This window comes from Buteo buteo, chromosome 22, assembly GCF_964188355.1.
Source record: "Buteo buteo chromosome 22, bButBut1.hap1.1, whole genome shotgun sequence".
Taxonomy (NCBI): Eukaryota; Metazoa; Chordata; class Aves; order Accipitriformes; family Accipitridae; genus Buteo; species Buteo buteo.
This window is the reverse complement of record NC_134192.1, coordinates 7,738,056-7,757,671: the sequence shown is the minus strand read 5'-3', so window position 1 is coordinate 7,757,671 and position 19,616 is coordinate 7,738,056. Positions and strand designations below refer to the sequence as shown.

Sequence of the window (19,616 nt, the reverse complement as noted above, 5' to 3'; positions counted from 1 at the left end):
TCTTGTAACAACAAGGTAAAGTTTTTTTCCTCACACTTTATAGCTCCAAAACCTCCATCAAATCACAAATAGAAACAGACCTCTCTTTCAGAGAGACCTCTCTGCATTAATGGAATAATGCGTAATTCTCTGCATTAATGAAAGCCTCCGGTCTCCTTGCTGTAATAGCGCACATATAAATGCATACTGAAATCTGCTTTCTGTAACACCGAGAACCCTTCAGCGCTCCTGGGGGATAGCACTAGCACCCTCTGCTGTCACACAGCAGCACCAAGGCCAGCTGAAACCCCACTCACTGTATCGTGTACAGGGAATTTCAGGGACAGCTTTGTACACCCTCCACTAAAGATCCTGAGCCATAAAACCTCACAGTGACATTCTGCCGTGAACTCTGCACTTCAAGACAGCTTATTTTCAAAGACAGTGACTATGTGTAGAAATAATCACCCAAAATGAGCTTATTAGATTAGTTATTTGCACTGATCGAACACCTAAAAGCTTACACTAGAACGACAGGAAATCAAAGCCATGCTAACAGAGCTACCAACTTCTACAAATGCATCAATAAATCACTGATATTTCAACGTTTATCTTAAAACCCCATCTTCTAAAGTCTTGTGATTACATGAGGCTCAGTTTTGATTTTTTCTCTACGTGCTTTTTTTCTCTTGGTTGCAGAGAGAAACTTGAAAACATTGATTTCAGAAATCCAGAAGGCAAATAAATTTCAAATGTAACACCACATGATTCTCACGTGTTCTTTTTTAAAGCAACCCCAAAATGTCTTACAGCAGCTGACTAGCAATACCAAAACACATTCAAACCAGTATTTACAAGGCTTCCTGCGACCACAAGTGCTAGCTTTCAAGCCAACCCTGTACTGAAAGAAGCAATAACTCCAGAACAAAAGGAGAGCCATCAGCTCTCTGGTGATGTTTTCAACTTTTAAATAGCTAGATTTAGAAAAGTCCATTAGTCTGACCAGCTGTCGTGATCAGTCCTAGGCCACACAAAATCATCTCAAAACAAGATCTATACAGTATATCCATATATAGAGTCTATATTGACCAAAGACCTCTTTTTATTTTTTCCTTAATGAATGAAGGCCATCTACCATTCTCCTTTTCCCAGGAATTATATCATCATCACTGGCAACAGCATTTAATTGTAAACCAAATACGGGAATGGAATACAAAAGGGGTTTCATCAAGACAAGGATTACAAAAACATATATACATACCAAACATAAAAGACAGAAACAATACTAAGATCAAAAGCAAACACTGGGAAAGAGAGATTATAGTATAATTTGCAGTACTTTGGGTGAAATATCACAATCCACACTAATAAAAAGAGAAGAGAGCTTGCTGAGTATAGAAATGCACATATTTTACACAGGGTCAGTAAGCTTGTGATGGGATGGCAGCTGTATAAAACTTCAGGAATCAAAGCTGAGTGTGTTCATTTACATTACACTCAAAAGTTTCAGAGAAATACAAATGTTTCAGTTCTTTGTAAGAGAAGATATGCTTCCTAAAATAGAGAAAAACAAGTAGTAAAATAGGCATGGATTACCAAGCCAACGTGAAACTCTTATTCTGTCTGGTGTTAGTACAAAATAAACAGCATCTATAGCTTCAGTGAGCCTACTTGGGTGAGTAAGTTTTCACCTATACAGAAAAAAAAAAATCACAGTCTAGCTCCTAATTAATACTTCTTTCAAATTGCAAGAGCTACATATTAAATTCAGGCCAAGACTGGAAGATTAAAGTCTTGCTTGAGCTGATCTGAAACCAAATTTTTTGTTTTGCAGTTAACCCTATCAATAGATAAAATTTTCCTTAAAAATACCTACCAACTTCCCAGCTAAAAACTGGGAACTGAACTCCATCAGCCAAGTCAGCCTTCAAATTTTGCACTGACTGTAAACAAAAACTACATAAATGTGCAATGCTGCAAAAACTGAAAAGGACCGGTAAGTGCCACTGCCACGTAAGCCACTAACATAATTTTACAAAGCTTCTTTTTCAAATGTCTGCTTCCTTCAAAGTCAATAGCAAAACTTCTGTCAACTTAAGCGACTGCAAGGCCAGGTCCTGAGAGAATAATCTTTTCCCAGCTGCACATTCTTAGACTGATGTTGAGTTACTGGCTAAAGACTGATGAGGCAAAGAGGAAAGCAGATGCCCCTTTTATCACTAATATTAAATACAACTGACTAAATACACATCCACATGAACATGGAGAGTAGAGTGGCATTTGCTGAAAACAAGATGCCACCTTCTAGGTAGCAAATAGTTCCCATCCCCAACACACTCTTTAAGAGAGACAATTGGCTGAGGAATCTCACAAAAAATAAATCACTATTTGCCATAATTAAAGGACTTTTTATTTTTGGTAGAATGCCCAAATTATCCCAGACTTCCAAAGGTGTAGCCAAAAGCAGAGTATAGGCTAGAGTGTGGTGGTTTTCCAGTGCATGGGAGAGAACAGGTATGTGGCTCTGGGCCATTCCAGTGGGCATCAATGGGCAAAGCACAAGACCCACAGCGTTGTGACTTCAAACCACCCAAAAGCAAGAATTATTCCAACTCACAATGCTGTTTAGATCTTATAGCTATCACAAAACAGATCCATGAACAATCAGAAGCAAAGTCAGATTGCCCGTCCCAGAGCACTGGACAAAGAAATGTGATGACATCAATGCCCATGAGTCATGATGTGTCAGTGCCCAGCATTATATCTATTTTATAGCATACATTAATTTCTTAGCCAAAGCCACATTGCACAAAATACTGTATGGTCTGTGGAATCTTTAAAAACATGTTTTGCAAGGGAGATGTTTCAAAAGCCTGAAGCATGTCTTCTTAGAACATCACTGTCAGATGTGTAAGGATATAACAAATTGACCAAGTTTTCCTAGTATTTGGTAGTAGGAAATGCTCAGATTCCTAATACTTGAAATTAAGCCTATGATGGCATTTCTTCATTGTGTATTTACATACAACAGTCTGATCAGAAGTTTTAAGGCTCTTATTTCTCAAAAAAATTGTCACAGTAAAGAAGGGATTAAATGGAGTTAACGCAGCTATTGGCAATACAAAGAAAGATGCTTATGTCATTTGCTATTGTACAATCTGGGGCATTTCACTCCATGCTTTGGCTTTCTTCTTGGCCAAGGATAGCCACGGTGGTTCAGCAGGGCTGCATGGTGTCATTGGCAGGTTAGAGGAGTGTCTTGCTTCCTTTTCAACAGCAGGAATCACAGATGCTTCCTGAGCAATAGGTCCAACTTTACCTGCCAACAACAAGATATCCATCACTCATCAGAAGGCTAGAGACTTAAAAACTCAGTTTCTGCCAATATTTCCTTCTCTCTAAAGCAATTGTTTTACAGCCCAGAATGTTTGTGATTCAAAAATAAGTCAGAGGAATTATTAAACTGGGTATCGCTAGCACTATCTGGTCCAGCTACAACAATGGCAAGGACTAGCTGTTGCAATGGCAAAATAGATACTAATCTGTTAGTGAATAATCTGCCCATAAAAGAATCTTCTCCTCAGTCCCAACAGCAAGTGTATAAGCCCTGATAAATGAAGAAGTTATTCAAAATTCTTCAAGCGTGTGGAGACTATAGCCCCAGGTATTTTTATAATTCATATTCTTGGCTAACTCATTTCTTAATCTTTTCAAACTCTTCATTTCCATGACAGTGCACAGCAAGGTGTTCCACAGGCTTATTCTGCTCTGTGAGTGCAAGAGAATCTAGGAATAAGACTCCTGAGTATGCAGGAAAATGGAAACAAAATATCTGCAGGGCAAGGATCACCCCAGGCTTGCTGTGAGGTTAAAAGTAACTGGTATATGTTTTTCAACACTGAGAAGTCTTAAAGATTTTTTTTCAGTCTTCACTGCCAGCACAAATATTGCTCCAGCAATATTACTAAATACCAGGTAGGGATTAAACCAGTGCTTTATGTTCTTGGACTTGTAAGCCAAGAAGGTGGGATTCTGGTGGGGCTAAGTGTTCCTGTTCATGAAGCCTGACACAAGCCTGTCATCCTCACAAAGGATGGAGGAATACAGATAACAATCCCTGTATGGCTTTCAGTTACTATTTAGAAAAGGCCTCTTCCATCCATCTTGTTTGAAAATTTTCAAGATTAATGTCTTCAGACAGACAGCCTGGAATGGGGCTTCACAGAATACAGCTCTGAACAGAGGCAGCTTTCTCATTTCTCAAGACATGGTTCACAAGTCTTTCAACATCATGCTCTCTCCATCCATTTCAACCCAGGCAGTATCTCATTTCTGTGTGTAAGTCACACTGAGAAAATTCAAATTTTTTCTCATACTTGATTACTCTGTGCGTGGCATGTGGCAGGCATGACGAGGCTGTTGTGGTCCAGCACAAGAACAGAGACCACATGGGGACTTGAGCAATGTTAAGTACAAAAAGCTTGAGCTTGCTTGCACTGAAATCAATGGAAAATGTTCATCAGCTCCATCAGTCACAGCCCTGAGCAAAGCCAAAGAAGTTCCCTATCTCCACTCAGGAGGTCTCTGGTCTTTTAAAAATCCTGGCTCATTGGTAGTTCTTGCAGGAGGCAAGCTATAATTAGGAACACTGGAGGAAGTATACTATCCATTAAAAGCAGGCTGCAGCTCTACATATACAGCAAATTTTTCAGAAGTATCTAAGGTGATGTATGCATTTAAGTGTTACTGAAATTTTGATTTTGGAAATTAATTTTCACATTTTAGGAGACTTCCTTCTTTGTAATAAGCAAAAATGAGTCTAAAGCCCTTTGCATGCTCCCAACAGCACAAGGTAAAACAAAACCCAAAAACAGTAGCTCATGCCTTTTTGAGGAAACATAGGCTTTGGGACAAACCTTACCATGCTTAGGGTGAAGTGGGAGAGAGAAGAGGCAAGCTAAGTAATCTTCCCTTTCTTATGACATGGGCTGCCACACAGCAGTAACAAAACAGTCACACGCAGTAAAGTAAGGATCTGATTTCTTGGAATTCTATTCCAACTTAGCTGACTCTGAGCTATCCTGGCTCTTGCTGTTGTGTGCAGGATGTATGCATTGCACAGAAAACCTCAACCATCCATGAAGAAAACTGCTAACAGTTAACATAAGCCAAAAAGCATGATCCAAATTAATAACTGCTCTGGATATTAAATCTACATCCTTTCCACGACCAGCATCTTCAACTAGACAAATTGCTGGCTGTGCTAATGGGAACCAAATCAGAGGAGAGTTTACATTTGGGATTCCCAATTTCCTACTCATGTGCTGACGGTGCTGAACATTTCCTAAACAATAGGGCATGGTTTTCTGAGCAGTAGAGGAGTAGTGTTTTCCTTAAACCTCAGCACTGGTCAGAGCTCTTTGTGATATTCAAGGAGTGGGAGACTAGAATATGCCTATAAATACTGTTGCTGGAGGGGGGAAACAGTCATTGGATGTCAGGAAACTAGGCCAATTCTTGGGAAGACATGATGCAGAAAAATTTGTAATTCTGCTGCAAAGACCACAAGTGGTGTAAGTTCTAGTAAACAAGTAGCAGAGTACTTTGTGGAGTTCTGAATTTTGACTGAAGGCTGCTGGGCTTCCAAGGTTTAGATGATTCAACACACAGAAATCCAGTCTGTTTGTGCCAACCTTTCAAAGGAAGACCTTATAATCTAAGCAAAAATCTTGGCCTGTTTATGTTTCATCTCTCACTTTGCACCTAAAACCATAAGACAAAGCTGGCCTGTAACAGAATCCTTTTTAAAAACTATTGTATTTTAATCACACACACACAGTTAGGTTGGCAACTGACATCAGACCCTCTATGTTGGTGCACATCCTCAGCTGGTCAGCTACCTGTAGTAAGGGAGAAAGCTTATTTTGTAGGACCTGTAGATTCAAAAATGGGTAACAGCTCTATAAACAACTACTACAGGGAGCAGGCACCGAGACATCCCCTAATATCTCTAATACAACAATTCTGGATGCTGGTGGATTATAAGGGGAAAGTGGCCAGGTGCATGCACTCTCTCTAGACAGCATCTCTTGCTGACAGTGTCAGCAACAGGAACCTGGAACGGAAAAGCCACTGCTCTCGCACAGTGGGGCATTTCTTATCTTCTTAGGCAGTATCTGAAATCAATAGCTTTCAGCTAGCAAAATATGCTTTTACAGCTGAAGAACTGGCTTATCTATATCTAGCTGGATCATGCCTCTGAGGTTTGGCACCACACTGAGTAAGCAGGGAGGGATAAGCTGCAGCCCAGCAGTAGCCTTGGAAGAGGTATGTGAGTCACGATGTCTGAGTCACACTCTTTCCCTGCATCTTTCTCATGGAGAATCACAGCTCACAGGGCAGGAGAGGGGGCACCGAGCCTTTGTGTTCACCTGAGGGTGGAACTGACTCTACCTAAATTATTCTTCATACATGTTTATCTATTAAACACATCCAGCAATGGAAGCTGCACACGCTCTGTAAGCAACCTATGCTATTCTGCACTTCACCACTCTTTTTGTTAGAATTTCCTAATGTCTAAGCTAAACCTCCTCTGATGCATTTTAAGCTTATACAGGGCATAAAGACTAGTCTTGTCCTCTGCAGCAAATTAAGTTGTCTTCTCTAGACTAAACAACTCCACTCCAATCAGTATTTCCTGGCTGACTGGAGATCTAGAAGACCTGACCTTTTTTGCTGCTCTCTTCTGGACACTCTCCAACTTCAACTCCTATTCTTCAGTACTGACCTTTGCCAGTAATAAATCACCATACTGTTTATATGCCATTCCATGAACCGGCAGTGGAGATAAAAGTTCCTCACTTGCTTTCTCTGCTGAGTGAGCAAGCCGATACAATGACTTATACACAGGCTATAGTCTGAACAGGTCTTACATAAAGTCTGCTGTTTATCGAAAAGGTAGATGTCTCTCCCAATTACCTGCCACCCATACCACTTACTGGTGTAAACTGTAGCCACTATGTAAAGATGTAAAGAAAGAGAATACCTGCAGCAGCAGACACACTGGTCTTCATTTGCATTTTCTTGTCCTGAGAGCTCAAGCTGGAAGGCATATTCTTCTTCAGTATGTTCTCCCTAGCACAGACCTCTTGCTACAAAACGAGGAGAGGAGAGAAGGAAAGAATGCAACTAAGAAACCTGCTAGCCACTGGCACTCATAAAGCTCACCCTGGCAACACCTCTAAGCCTGACTGTGGAAATCCAGCAAAAGCCAGACAAGGATGGTTGGGGACATCCTGTGGGAGGGAGGGAGAAGGCAAGAAGGAAGACAGCTGCTGCAAATACAGAGTTACTTCACATGCAGGCAAGTTACCCTCCCTCTTATGGATGGGGAATTGAAGAACTTGTCCAAGCTGCACAAGAAACTTGTGCAAGAGTCAGTGGAAAAGCCAAATGTTCAGTATGCAGTCTCCAGAGCAGGACAGTGAATGTGGCCTGTAGGTCACTAACAGTGAGGAAGCTAGTGCAACTCCAAGCAGCTCTTGGGCTACAGAAATACATTCTGGGCAACGGGCAAGCTCTGAAAAAGTTCAGGTTTGAGTAGTGCAAAGGGACATATAGGAGAAGCCAGCTCTAAAACTAATCACTGTGACAGTATAGTCACACGTGTTTGCTCACATGCACCAGTTGTCTGTCTCAATACGTTTTAGAGGCTAGTCCTGAAAATCTCTCTTTGAGTAGTGCTCACAACGCGCCTCCCAAGAAGATGATACTGAACAGTTTGCAAAGGTAGTCATGCAATCTGGTGCAGGATTCACACCCATAGAACATTACTTGGTACTCTACCTCCTCTTGATCCACTTTGGTCAAAGCTTTGTCTTCAGCTTTATGTTCTTTGGCAAGAGGGTGGTCCTGGAAACCCTTTTGTTTTAGTTTTGCCATGGAGACCCAAGCTGGTTCAGAGGAAGCAGTTTCCAAATGCAGAGAGGAGACTTTTTCTACAAAAGAAGCATTTTTGAAGTAAAGAAGGGATTTAGGTCAAGTCAGCCTAAAGCTAGTGTTTTGTGTTTTAAATCCTTCAGCATCTGTAATACCCTTTGAACACTGGGGAGATAAAATTACCTTCCCTGATGATTTTGTCCTTGGCAGTAACTGTTTTTCTATTTATTCTGGAGTTTTTGACCTGACTCTGCTTCCGTTTAAGTCAATGGCAGAACTCCCACTGAGATCATTGTGAACCGGATTTTGCCTTTGAAACAACATCCTTACGTTGCAGATTAAATGAGCACCATAACCATTATTTTTTCATGTAGGCAGTAAAATACAGGCTGCCTTTTCACTTTTTAAATATTTTAAATTAAGTAATTGTAGAAAAAAAAAATCACACCTAATGCAACTCCTATTTAAGGTTTGAGCTGCTGCAATTTGGAAAATTAACTACAAAAAAGCAGCAAGTTTTAAAAAGCCGTGTTAATATTCCAACTATATGCACAAGTAGGTTGTACCAGAAATGTTTCAGAGGCCCTTAAGCTATTACTCTGTTGTTATTCTTGCTGGAACACACCCCTCGTTAAGATAAACCAAGAATTCTCTTGACTGGCCAAATCATCAAGCCAAGTAAATTATGGTGCTGATGAACTCAAGGCTGAATTCGATCCTCGTCAAGAGGATTTTTATCTTTTGTTTGCCACTCTGCCAAGGTTCTTACACAACCACTGTTTTCTACAATGTTTAGATAAAAATACAGCATAAATACCTGAAGGTTTATGACCATTTTGCTTCTTGGCCACTTCTTCTGGTCTTGTCTTGGGAGAATTTTTGTCTTGTAGGAGATCTGTTTTTTTAACAAATGATTTTGTGCTGATAGGAAGGCCTGGAGGTGGCTTCCCGGTGCCCACCGATTTCTGATCCTCCTTGACTGAAGCAGAAGAAGCAGTGGGAACAGCAGAGGGGATCAGCTTTGGAGACTCAGCACGGCTTTCATTCTGGTATTTTAGTAAAGAAGATGTTCTCCTTAGTCTGACCCCAAACGGGTTTTCAACATTTTGTGCTTCATGGTCCGCCCACTCCATAGAAGAATTCAAATGCAAATCACTGTCCCTACAATCTCGATCAAATCTATCTGAGTTGGTTTTTGCTGATTCCTGGGTGACTGCATCAAAATGTGTGTGTTCTTTTGTCATTCCTTCAAACAATTCTGGTCTTATAGGGGATGTTGGGGAACTTCTGGTATAGGAATCTTCCTTTGAATTTGAACCCCCTGAGAGAGATCTTTGCCATGCTGGTGCAATGGTAAATCTGACTGGTTTAGCAGAAGCAGTCTTCAGTGGACTTTTTACATTTACATCTGAAGATTGGCCATCTTCCACTGTTTTTCTGTGAGAAGCTGTACTGCTTATCTGGTACTCCTTACTGTCATCATCGGAAGAGATATTACTCTTCAAGCCAGCCAAACTTGAAGAGGCAAGACATCCAATGGAAAGTCTTTCAGAATTGTATGATGTGTTGGCCTGTCGACTGCGTTGGTTACCCTTCGAAACAGAAAGAGTTTCTGCTTTAAGACATACTTCCAATTTACTGGGAGGTAGCATGCAACCTGCTTCCAAGACCAATGCAACAGTGTCTATTTTTTTTTCTGCATTGCCTTTGGATGACTGAAATTCTGTTATTGCACAAGTTTCTTTGTCATTTCTTGTTACTGAACTGTTTTCAGCCTTCAAAACAGCCACTGTCTTGATGTCAGAAGACGACTCTGAATCGGCTACCACAACCTGTGAAGTGCTTCGTGCAGTATCTGAGACAGCGTGGTTGGAATGATTCTCAGTAGTACCCAAGCAGGCTTCTACTTTGCCAGTAAACAGTGGATCCCCCTTTTCCTGGTCCTTGGTGTTTGGGTCCACAGAATTTACTGAGGACCTTTGTGCAACATCTGCCAATATATTTATGCCCTCTGTTTCCACACCATTGCTAAACAAGTCAGCTGCTGGTATGTCTGGAAACACAACAGCTTCTCCTTGAATTTGTTGCAATTTTGGAAGTGCAGATACTTCAGTATTGGTATTTTGCTGATGTAATTTCAATTCATCAGCAGATTCATCTGAACAACATGACACTTTTGCACTATGGTGTTCCTCCAGGTTCACTAGAGAAGGCTCAGGTCTCAGAAGGGGTGCAGCTGCTTTATAGTGATGGTCCCTGTCTGAAAGGCATGCATCCTCTTGCAGCAAAACACAAGAGTCTTCTGCCGCAAGTGTGGAATCACGAGAGTCACAGACAGCATCTGTGGGACTTTTTACTTCTGGCGTCTCCTTAGAACTGCCTCCCTTTGCACAATATCCCACCTGGGCTGATAATCCTACATTAAACAGAGGAGAAGAGTGTGCACTTAAGGGTTACAATTCAAGCACCATCTGTATCAGTAATTCATTCCAGACAGTGCAGTCATTTAGCATGAGTTCCCCATGTCTGAGCACCATTGCCTAGAGCTCTCAAAAGTGAATTTAGAAATCAGTTGTCCAACCGAGGAGACTAATAAAGTTTTTAGTTTGAACATATCTAATCCCAGGAATGACTGAAAGTTGTTCTCTGCTTAAGGTGTACCAAACCAGTTGCTGTTTAGTTCTTTTCGGTGCATGTGCCTAGTTGTAACCCTACTAGCCAGGTTTCCCTAGACATTTTTTCATGTGTATGCCTAGAATGTCTGAATGATCTGGAGGATTTTCTGTATTTATGCAGAACATCTCAGCATCAGGTAGCTTTGCTTCCTGCAGCTCCAGCAGGGCTGCTGAATATCTGGATAGCTTAGATGTGTCTGCACACACAGTAACTCTGATGTGTGACAGCATCAGGTCCTGAGTCTGCCCTGACAACAAAGTGCCAACATTCCCACTACACTATAGCATTACCATTAGCCAGTGCATTTGTAATGCAGTGCTAAAGAGAAAAGTCTTCAGTGCTGTTTTGGAGAAATTTCATTTGTTATTACAATTAATACAATTACAATTGTGTTACCACTGGCAATTAGCTATTATTCAAATGATAAGGGGGGAGGTGGCAAAGGAATATCTAGTAAACACAAGCCAATTAAAGTCACCTTATACACATAGCAGATATAACACTGCGGTTAAGGTTTTTCGGAGTTTGAAGGAACTCGGATCCCCAGTCAATGAGATCTAGCCAACTGTGTAGCACAGGTACTTCTGAACACAGTACTTTCACCTCATGTATTTTTTAATGCTGCCCTCAAAGTTCACCATTTCAGCACCACTGTATTGAGTGGAGTACAGGACTTTTTCCATCATAACACTTTAGCAGCCAGGATTGGTTTTATGATATAAAACCAAAAGATGCCTAGTCTGAAAGGACTTACAATTCAAATAGGTCCTGTCAGCCTTATGTAGAAGAGTTCAAGCACCCAAAGTAGCAAAAAATAAGTCCTCGTTACCTTCCCAATCACTTTTATGCTGGTCACTCTCAAGTAATTCTGTTGAATTTCCCTTCTTTTCTGGAGTTGCAGGAAGACATGTTTCATTTTCCAGCTGTTCCACCTAATGAGGTGCAGTAAGATCTTTTAATTAAAGAATAATGGACAAAAATTGTATTTTATACACAGACATGTTTATCAATACTCAAAACATAGTCACAAAACCCTCATCCTGTAATTTACCAACACTGTGGGTAATGTACTATTCCAGTTAAAAACCTAGAAATCATTCATCTTTAAAATGTCAAAGGCAGCCCATTGATCTCTCTTGAATCTGAAACATTCTGGGACTGACATATTCTGAGAGAACAAGTATGTTTTTAAGACATGGCTTGGTATAGAAGAGACCAAGCCAGAGACATTATCATCAATTCTGATATCGCTGACTGACACTCCACAATTAGCTTCTCTCCTTCAGCACTGTAGTTGTACCAGCTGCAGCACAAAGAATATCCAGCAAAGATGCTGTAGGGCCCAAGCTTCCAAGAAAACCTCATTCTGTATTACACTCATTCTGTGTTACTCTTTATTTCTGCCACACTCCAGCTCAACAACCTTTTCTATCTGGTGAACTTCAGCTTCACAACATGTTTCCTAGAAGGCAGGATGAGAAGCATCTCATCCTAATTTCCCACATGCAGAGCCACATGCCTTCCCAAAGTCCTTCAGTCTTTCCTCTGACATATGAAGAATTAAGTTAAATCTAATCTGAAATTGTAGAAATAGACTTAGGCTTCTTTAAAACTGAAAACTAGCTTTTCAAACAACAGGAATGTTTTTACAAACAAAGTGTAATCCACAACTTCTTTGGCTAAATAATGAAAAAACAAAGTTGCACTTGTCTTCAGCTCCCATGATACTGAAGTCTCCCAAGTCTTTTTTGATTGGTTGGTTGATGGAAAATAGGTGGTTTCCCTTCTTCCAATGGAAAAAAAAAAGTATAGGAGTGTGGATAAGAGAGAAAAAAAATTTTAAAAACCCTTAAAATAATAAATAAAAATTCATATCCATTCCCTTCTGTGAGGTGATTCTTTTCCAGAAAACACTCACCTGGGGTGTTTGCTGATTCTTGTTGGTAAAGCCTTTTTGTTTCCGGGGGTTTATGGCAATCCTGTGCCTGGCTGCTGAGGTGTCCAGGCAGCCAAGGGGACTGGCAGGGATGGTGAAGTCAACGGGAAGGAAGCTGCTGCCTCGTGAGCCGGGGGCCCCCGGAGTGGCAGAGGATGAAGGACTGATGGGCCTGGAGGAAGCTCCAGAAGGTATCTGTAAAAGACAAACACATCACTATACATTTTGCTTGGCTTCCCCACATCTCTGAAACAATTCCTTTGCTAGTTCATTCCATTTCAGAAGCCTGAAATGGCTGTATGTTTGGACATAAATCCTCACTTTAAAACGCATGTCTAATGTCGTCTCTGCGTAGAGATTACTTGGTTCTGTGTGTTCAGCTGTATGTTACACAAAAGTGAGAAATACCTGTCTCTCCCTGTCCCACAGTAAGAGCCTCAGCTTGTCCTCTTCCCAGTTCTTATCTGAAAAACCATTTGCAATATATGTATGCACCAGCAGGAGACACTGGTGCAGTTTTTATAGCTGCCTTTTCATCCCAATAATGTGACACATTGCAGGAATATGTTATTAAAAAGCCACAAAAGTAGCATGGATGCTTGCTCCTCATTATCCCTATTTCTAAGGAAGTTACCATAGCCACTTTGCTCTTTTAATGTCCACTCTCCCAGGAAAATCAAATGCTTCCCTCCAACAAGTATCCCAGAACCATCTTTCAGACAGTGATGTGGATCTCACCCTCGCAGGAATGCTGTTCTGGGGAACTAAACAGCAGTAACCTTAGATTATGCTATCAAAATAAAGGGTTTACATAAGTGTTTGTAGAGAAACCCCTAAACATGCAGTTTGACTGGTTTTGTTACTGTTTTGAAACGTAGACCAGACTTTCTGGAACACTTTCAAAATTTCACAGACATGCCAAACAAGCTTCATTCAGTATAACATACCTGCTATTTTGGCTTCAGCCATAAAGCTAGGTGAAACACAGCCATTTAACTGTGCATGTCATTCAGATTTTAGTTTTGTTTAAGCTTAGGATATAATACAGCATTGGAAAAATGTGTGCTGATGAAATTTTAAAGATAATGAAAGCATCTTCCCATCTGATCTACAAAAATTGTCTAGGTACATTGCTTTGTGTTTAAGGTAGCTAAAATTAATTTACTTATTCTCCACTGAATTTTTTTAGTTCCTAGATCTGAAATAAACCACAACAGAACATGGTATGACAGATACAGACTCTTCTCATGAAAAATTTACACATTGTGAAAGAGAGAAAGAAGAACACATCTAGTAAATAAGCTAACTATTGTTATAATTCTACAAGAGTAATGATAAAACTGTCAGGATCACTAGAACTTACAAAAATAGTAACATTGTTACTCATTTCTACATACAAGTTCTTCTGCCTTTCAATTATATAATTACAGTTGTGCTTATTTAATATAAAAACACCTGAAGCTAGTATCTGAGCTACTGCTGTACATAAATGGCAAATTCTCTACTCCACTGAAGGTTCAGGGTATTTTCTTCTCTTGAGCACTGACAGTTGGTATCTTCTCTCAAAGACAGTGGAGCAGACACAAGATTTCCACATCAGCGTTTAAGTGTAAGATAAATTTGTTGTTTGTTGGTTATTGGGCAGATGCAGGAGCCTGCACAAGGAGACCACTGCAGCCAGGAGGTCCATTTCCTAAAAAGCGCTTGTGCCAAAACACTGTCCTCAGCCCCACAAGCTGACACCCTGTTTTGCTTTTAATCAGTCCGGGTTGACGATGCCAATAAGGAAGTTAGATTTCCGTAAAGGCTATCTGGCAAAGGCAGGGTAATGTGGGTTAATGTCTGTGAAGTCACTTGCTGCTTGCTTTGAGTGATAGCCTCACATTTAGCTTTAGATTAGTCAGAAAGTGGGTATTTATAAGCGTGGAGGGCACTGAGAAGTTACATGGGTGACATATCAGGGTTTCACACAGAGGTGACAGCAGCATGAAGCTCTTGGAAATCCCAGTGAAGCAGCACAGGGCAAAGAAATGAAGTAACTATCATCTGCAGCAAGATCAATACCATAGTAAAATGTAAACCACTACACTGTGTGTAACTTCAGATTGCTTAGGCTCAAATCCTCTTTTTCCTTTACTAAATATACAACACTGTTAAATGGAATAGTTGGTGTAGATTTCTTGGTGCTTTTCACAATTGTCCTCATCTTTGGGATGAGGTTATTCAGTTTAACAATTTGTGTTCTGCTAGCTCAAATCCTGGTATTACATAAATAGTTTCAAAAGTTACTGATAAAAATGATGATTATTTATGAAAAGTTTTTTTATTTTAGGCAAACATACTGGAAAGATTTCTGCTAAGCCAAACTGCTGACTAAGAAAAATATTTGGGTAAAGGAACATACATCGTCCTATAGAGAAGCTAGCCAGATTCCTAGTGAGTTGGGGAGAAAAAGGAAGAGCCTTTAAGTGGGGAATTCTGTGCAATAAGAGAGAAAAAAATTTCTCCTGTCCCTGTCTTTCCTTCTCATAGGAGATGAGGTTGTAAGACTGAAAGAGCTCAAAGACTTCAGAACTGCATGGAAAAGGGCTTTTTGCATTGTAAGGAAAAAACAGTATGCAGGCTTACAAAATGGAGCATTTTAGTCCAAATATAAAATGGGAGATATGTTGATAAAATGTACATTGAAGTAAAGATAAAATATATACAAGAAGTTATTAAAAATAATGACAATCCAAGTTACCTAGATCACTTGGGCCTCTAAAGTTGTGTAACTAGTAGTGTGCTACGAGGGGGGAGACATTGCTTTATCTTTCTGTCTCCAAAGCAAAAGATCTAGAAATGACTGAGCAGGAGAGTGTCTGATCTCAACCACGGACAGGGAAGTTTAGCTGGTCTTGCCCAAAGATTGCTCTCTTCCTTCTCAAAGGCTGGCCCAAGAGAGAGCAAAAGGGAAAGCTTACCTACCAGTAGTGTTGGCACTAATTGTTTGACCCTCAAGATACTGCTCTGGCTCCTTAAGGCCCTCTTCATCAGGAAGGAATCTTCTAAGAACCTTGCTACCTCCTCTTTACTTGTGGACTATTCTCAGTTTCACAGAGGCTTAAATCGTGTTCTCTCTGGTAAGCTTCTCAAACAGGGATTCTGTATGGAGGACTGCAAAGGTTGGGCCAAAATAGCCCGTAGCTGTTCTGGACCCATAACTATTCCTCTTCTCAGCTAAGTGGCAGATTACGTTGCTTATACAATTGCTAGGGCTATCCCATGAATCGAATCAGTTCTGTTGGAGTGGTGGCTGCCTCTGTCACTGGCATTTGAAGACCCCATTGCCATAACTGTGGTCTGAGTGGTCTTTCAGACATTATATTAACACTGGAGAAAGGCAATATAAGCAAATCTTGCAGGCCTGTCTTGAAAGCGTGAGATGGGCAGGAACTCAACTCAGCTTCAAGCAGCAGGGTCAGTCAAGGTAAAGGTCCCCTAGGCTCCTCTCTAAAAATATGACCTCCATAAATTTTTCCAAGCTGGTCAAGGAATAGACTGGGTTGGTCTGACAGCAGAACCTGCTGCTTCTGATGGTCACTTATCATCCAAAGAAAACTAAAAATTAACACAGACCTTTTCCTGCGGAATACCTGGCATCAGAAAGGGCCAATCCCGCAATTATTTCCCATGATAAGAGAGATGCAGGGCATTGCTCACAAGCCACTGCTGACAGCCAGGTTTTATTAAGCTGTTACTGCTGTTGGGTATTGTGGCCCTGGGACATGGAATTGGAATTGAAGTGCTTTGCCTTGTCCAATTTTCAGTTGTGTAACTTTACAGATTCATACTGTGTCACAGAGCTGACTGCTGTTCACACAAACCACTTACCAGTAGATTTCTGCCTCTCTTTATTTGGTTCTTATTCAAAACTCTGTGAGACGTACATATTCAGTATCATTTGCATCACTCTGGACTGTTTATTAATTGTTTGCTAGGATACATGATATCCAGAATAGATTAAAAGAAAAAAAAAAAAATTATTGTACTGGCTCCATACAGGCACCACACATGCTGTCTCAGGGAATTTTATTAGCAGGAAAAGTAGCTATTTACCTGTTCATCTTCACTGTCTGTCCCGCCTAAACTCAAAGAGCTATGACGCTGAACAGGGTTGGAAGACTGTGGGATAAAATAAGGAAAAGGGTAAGTCAAGGGAAGTATCACATTGAACTATCTGGGACTGGATATCCAGTGCTAATTATGAGAAAACACAAGAGGAAAGATAAAGGAAGGGTCACTGCATCCCTGCCTCCCAGAGTAGGTTTCATTTGTTCACTGGGGATCAAACATAAAGTAGGGGAGCTTTATTGTGCTAGGAGGCATGCCATGAAGGTTGGCCACATGAGGCAATACATTTTATAAAGTTATTTTGGCTTATTGTTTTAAATTGTTCAAATTTACAAATGCTCACATGCTCACTCAAGTCCAAAATCATGCATCTGTTGTGAGAAGGCAATTCCTAAGAAAGAAGATAACCCAAACCCCCTCTAAGTCCCATCAGGACCTGTTCTCCTCAGACTCATAGGATTGTCTCTTTCCTGTCAATTTAACTAATATTGCCCTGGTTTTGAGCTATTTCATTCCAAAACCAGTAATTGTTTAAGATTCTCTTGCAGTCCCCATTATTTCTGTTTTCCTCACTGGCTTTAACACACCCAAAAACACCTTCCCCTTTCACGGGTGCAGGGAACTGCCAATCTCTGCAGCTCTTTGAAGCTGGAAGACATGGGAAGTTCATTTGTGCAGTGTGAGTACCTCAGCTTGTTCTCAGACTGGAAGTGGAACAGTCACAGTAACACAACAATCACCCGTGAATAATTGACTTGTTATGTTTTCTGCCATACGGACCTGCCAGGAGAGACTGCCTTGCCCAAAGGCACTGAAAGTTGCCATATCAACTGAATTTCTCTCCTCTTTCCCTAATGATATAGGTCACAACTGCCCCAGCACTGGTTTACATAAAAGCATAGAAAATTGTACTCAGAAGGGGTATTTGTAAGGCCACTTCCTAAGCACCCCTCACAATTACAAGTCCACAATCCACCTAGGTAATTTGTTCTAGTTCTGACTGATCTGTTCCATCAGACTTTATCACAAGCAAGCAAAAAGGTCTTCCCCTTCTCCAAGCAGATTTTACTTTTTCTGTACAGGTGGTCACTAAAGTGTCATAACAATTATACCTTGCTTGGTGAATCTGTCAGAACTTCATGAAGGGTTGAAATTTCAGGAGGGCTCCTAGGTAAACCGTCATCTTCAGAAACAGCACCTGCATCTTCCAGTTTCTTCCCAGTTATAACAAGAGGAGGCGAACCAAGTCTGATGTTCTGCTGCAACTGAAGCTGTGGTTGAAAAGAAATTTAGAATATAGACTTTCAATGGCATTATTTATAGGGGACATTTTGGACACTTTTACCCCAGTTGCTCCCAACAGGCATGCAGAATCTCTTAGTTAACAGAAATACTTGAAGAAACAGACCATTTACAGAAAAGAGCCACTAATAAAATTTTATTTAGTTACATTCATCAAGGACCCATCATTAGAACTAGCTTTGGTACAAAATTAAAATCAAAATCAGTTTTATTCAGTAAGTTACCACAGACAGAAATGTCACCATTCCAGGAAACTTAAGGCAGTTTAATTTAGGATTAAATTTAAAACTTTAAAAATCTAGATTTAAGTATTCTTTAAATAATTACATGTATCCAGATGTCCCAAATAGTCATACAAAGTATTGTCAGTCAGCAGTTCCCAACCCCAGGTTTATGTGGTCAGCTTTCCTTCACAAAGCCCTTCCGAATATTGAGAGCTTGTCACCACCCTCTGCCGCACAAGTAGCTGAGTCCCACTTTTTATACAAAGAAAATTTAATTCAGTTTCTGGTCCCCCCTAATGAATTGCTTGTTAATTTTCCCCAGCATCACATCCTGGTCCTGTCTACAGCAGGAACGATAATGGCAGCCAGAACAACTTTGTTTGTAAAGGAGTATGGTGATTCTTTTCCAAGATTGCACAAAAGAATGCTCTGGCAGGCCCTGGCCCTAGAAAAATAAAACAAAGTCTGCAACCTCACAAGCAGCCAGATGTTCCCTCAAACTAAAAAAGTTCAGATCTCAGGAAACACCACTACTAAAATTCTTGGCTTAAGTCTGTCGGCTATGTCAAAGCTGGAATAGAAACAAGCCTGAACAGAAACTCTGTCCTTCAACTAAAAACATCTCAACTGAATATTCCCAAGAAAAATATGCAGACCTGGGTTTTTTTCCTGTTTCTTTGCTTATTAAACCAGATTGGGAAATTCTAGGCCTAATTCTGTGCTCTTCTGCAAGCTATGCATTCATTTATATCTCTGTAAAATAGATCTAAATAGCTGCCATTCTTATTCAGTAAGATTCACTTGGAATGTAATTCCTATAGATCTAACAGCCACACAGGGTAGCACAATGTCACCCTTTAATCCACCAGTCCCCCAGTTCAAACAGCTTTCTTGCCCTTTTACCCACAACAATCCAAGAAGTATCACCAATACGATCTGCAAAAGCAGGACTGACGACAAACTGCACAAAGATTGCAATATATGGGCAAAACAAGACATACAGCACACTTGTGCACTTCATGGGAAGGAAAATACAGGAAGTCAATTTTGTTTTTCTCTCTTTTCACAACTTCCCATCTTTGATTTATTAAATTTATTACATGCAGACAGCAAAGTGTTGTGGGGGAAACTCTGAATTTACAGTCTGTCTTCTACTGGTAGAAGTTAATTTACATTGCTAAGAAAATAACAGCTTTTATTAGTGCTTGGCTTTTATTCTGACAAGAGTGAAGCTCACAGAAAAAGGCTGTCTTTTACGGCTATAAAAACAGTACTGGCAGTATTACGTTACCATGCAGGATGATGGATGGATGAAGAAAGGCCACAGTGGACTGGAGATAGCATGAAAAGAGCTTTTTTTCCCCAACAAAGGTCTGTCATATATAAACATGATCTCTCCTGCTACTCCTATTGTTATACAAAAAATACTCTGAATTGAAGCTTAGCCT

At 40.4% G+C, this 19,616-nt stretch overlaps 1 protein-coding gene across 2 annotated transcripts in view; it reads right to left on the bottom strand.

The window, feature by feature from the left end:
- Positions 1–1,145: 1,145 nt before the first annotated feature.
- The window catches only part of KIAA1210 (KIAA1210 ortholog), a 59,645-nt gene continuing 41,174 nt past the window's right edge, over positions 1,146–19,616 (bottom strand). For both annotated transcript variants that reach the window (XM_075054121.1, XM_075054120.1), the window contains exons 5-12: positions 17,755–17,913; positions 16,628–16,693; positions 12,512–12,724; positions 11,423–11,525; positions 8,735–10,333; positions 7,825–7,976; positions 7,025–7,130; positions 1,146–3,298 (exon numbers count right to left, since the gene is read on the bottom strand). In XM_075054121.1, coding sequence (XP_074910222.1) covers positions 3,126–3,298; positions 7,025–7,130; positions 7,825–7,976; positions 8,735–10,333; positions 11,423–11,525; positions 12,512–12,724; positions 16,628–16,693; positions 17,755–17,913 — 2,571 coding nt within the window. In that variant the 3' untranslated portion in view covers positions 1,146–3,125. The remainder of the gene's footprint in view (positions 3,299–7,024; positions 7,131–7,824; positions 7,977–8,734; positions 10,334–11,422; positions 11,526–12,511; positions 12,725–16,627; positions 16,694–17,754; positions 17,914–19,616) is intronic.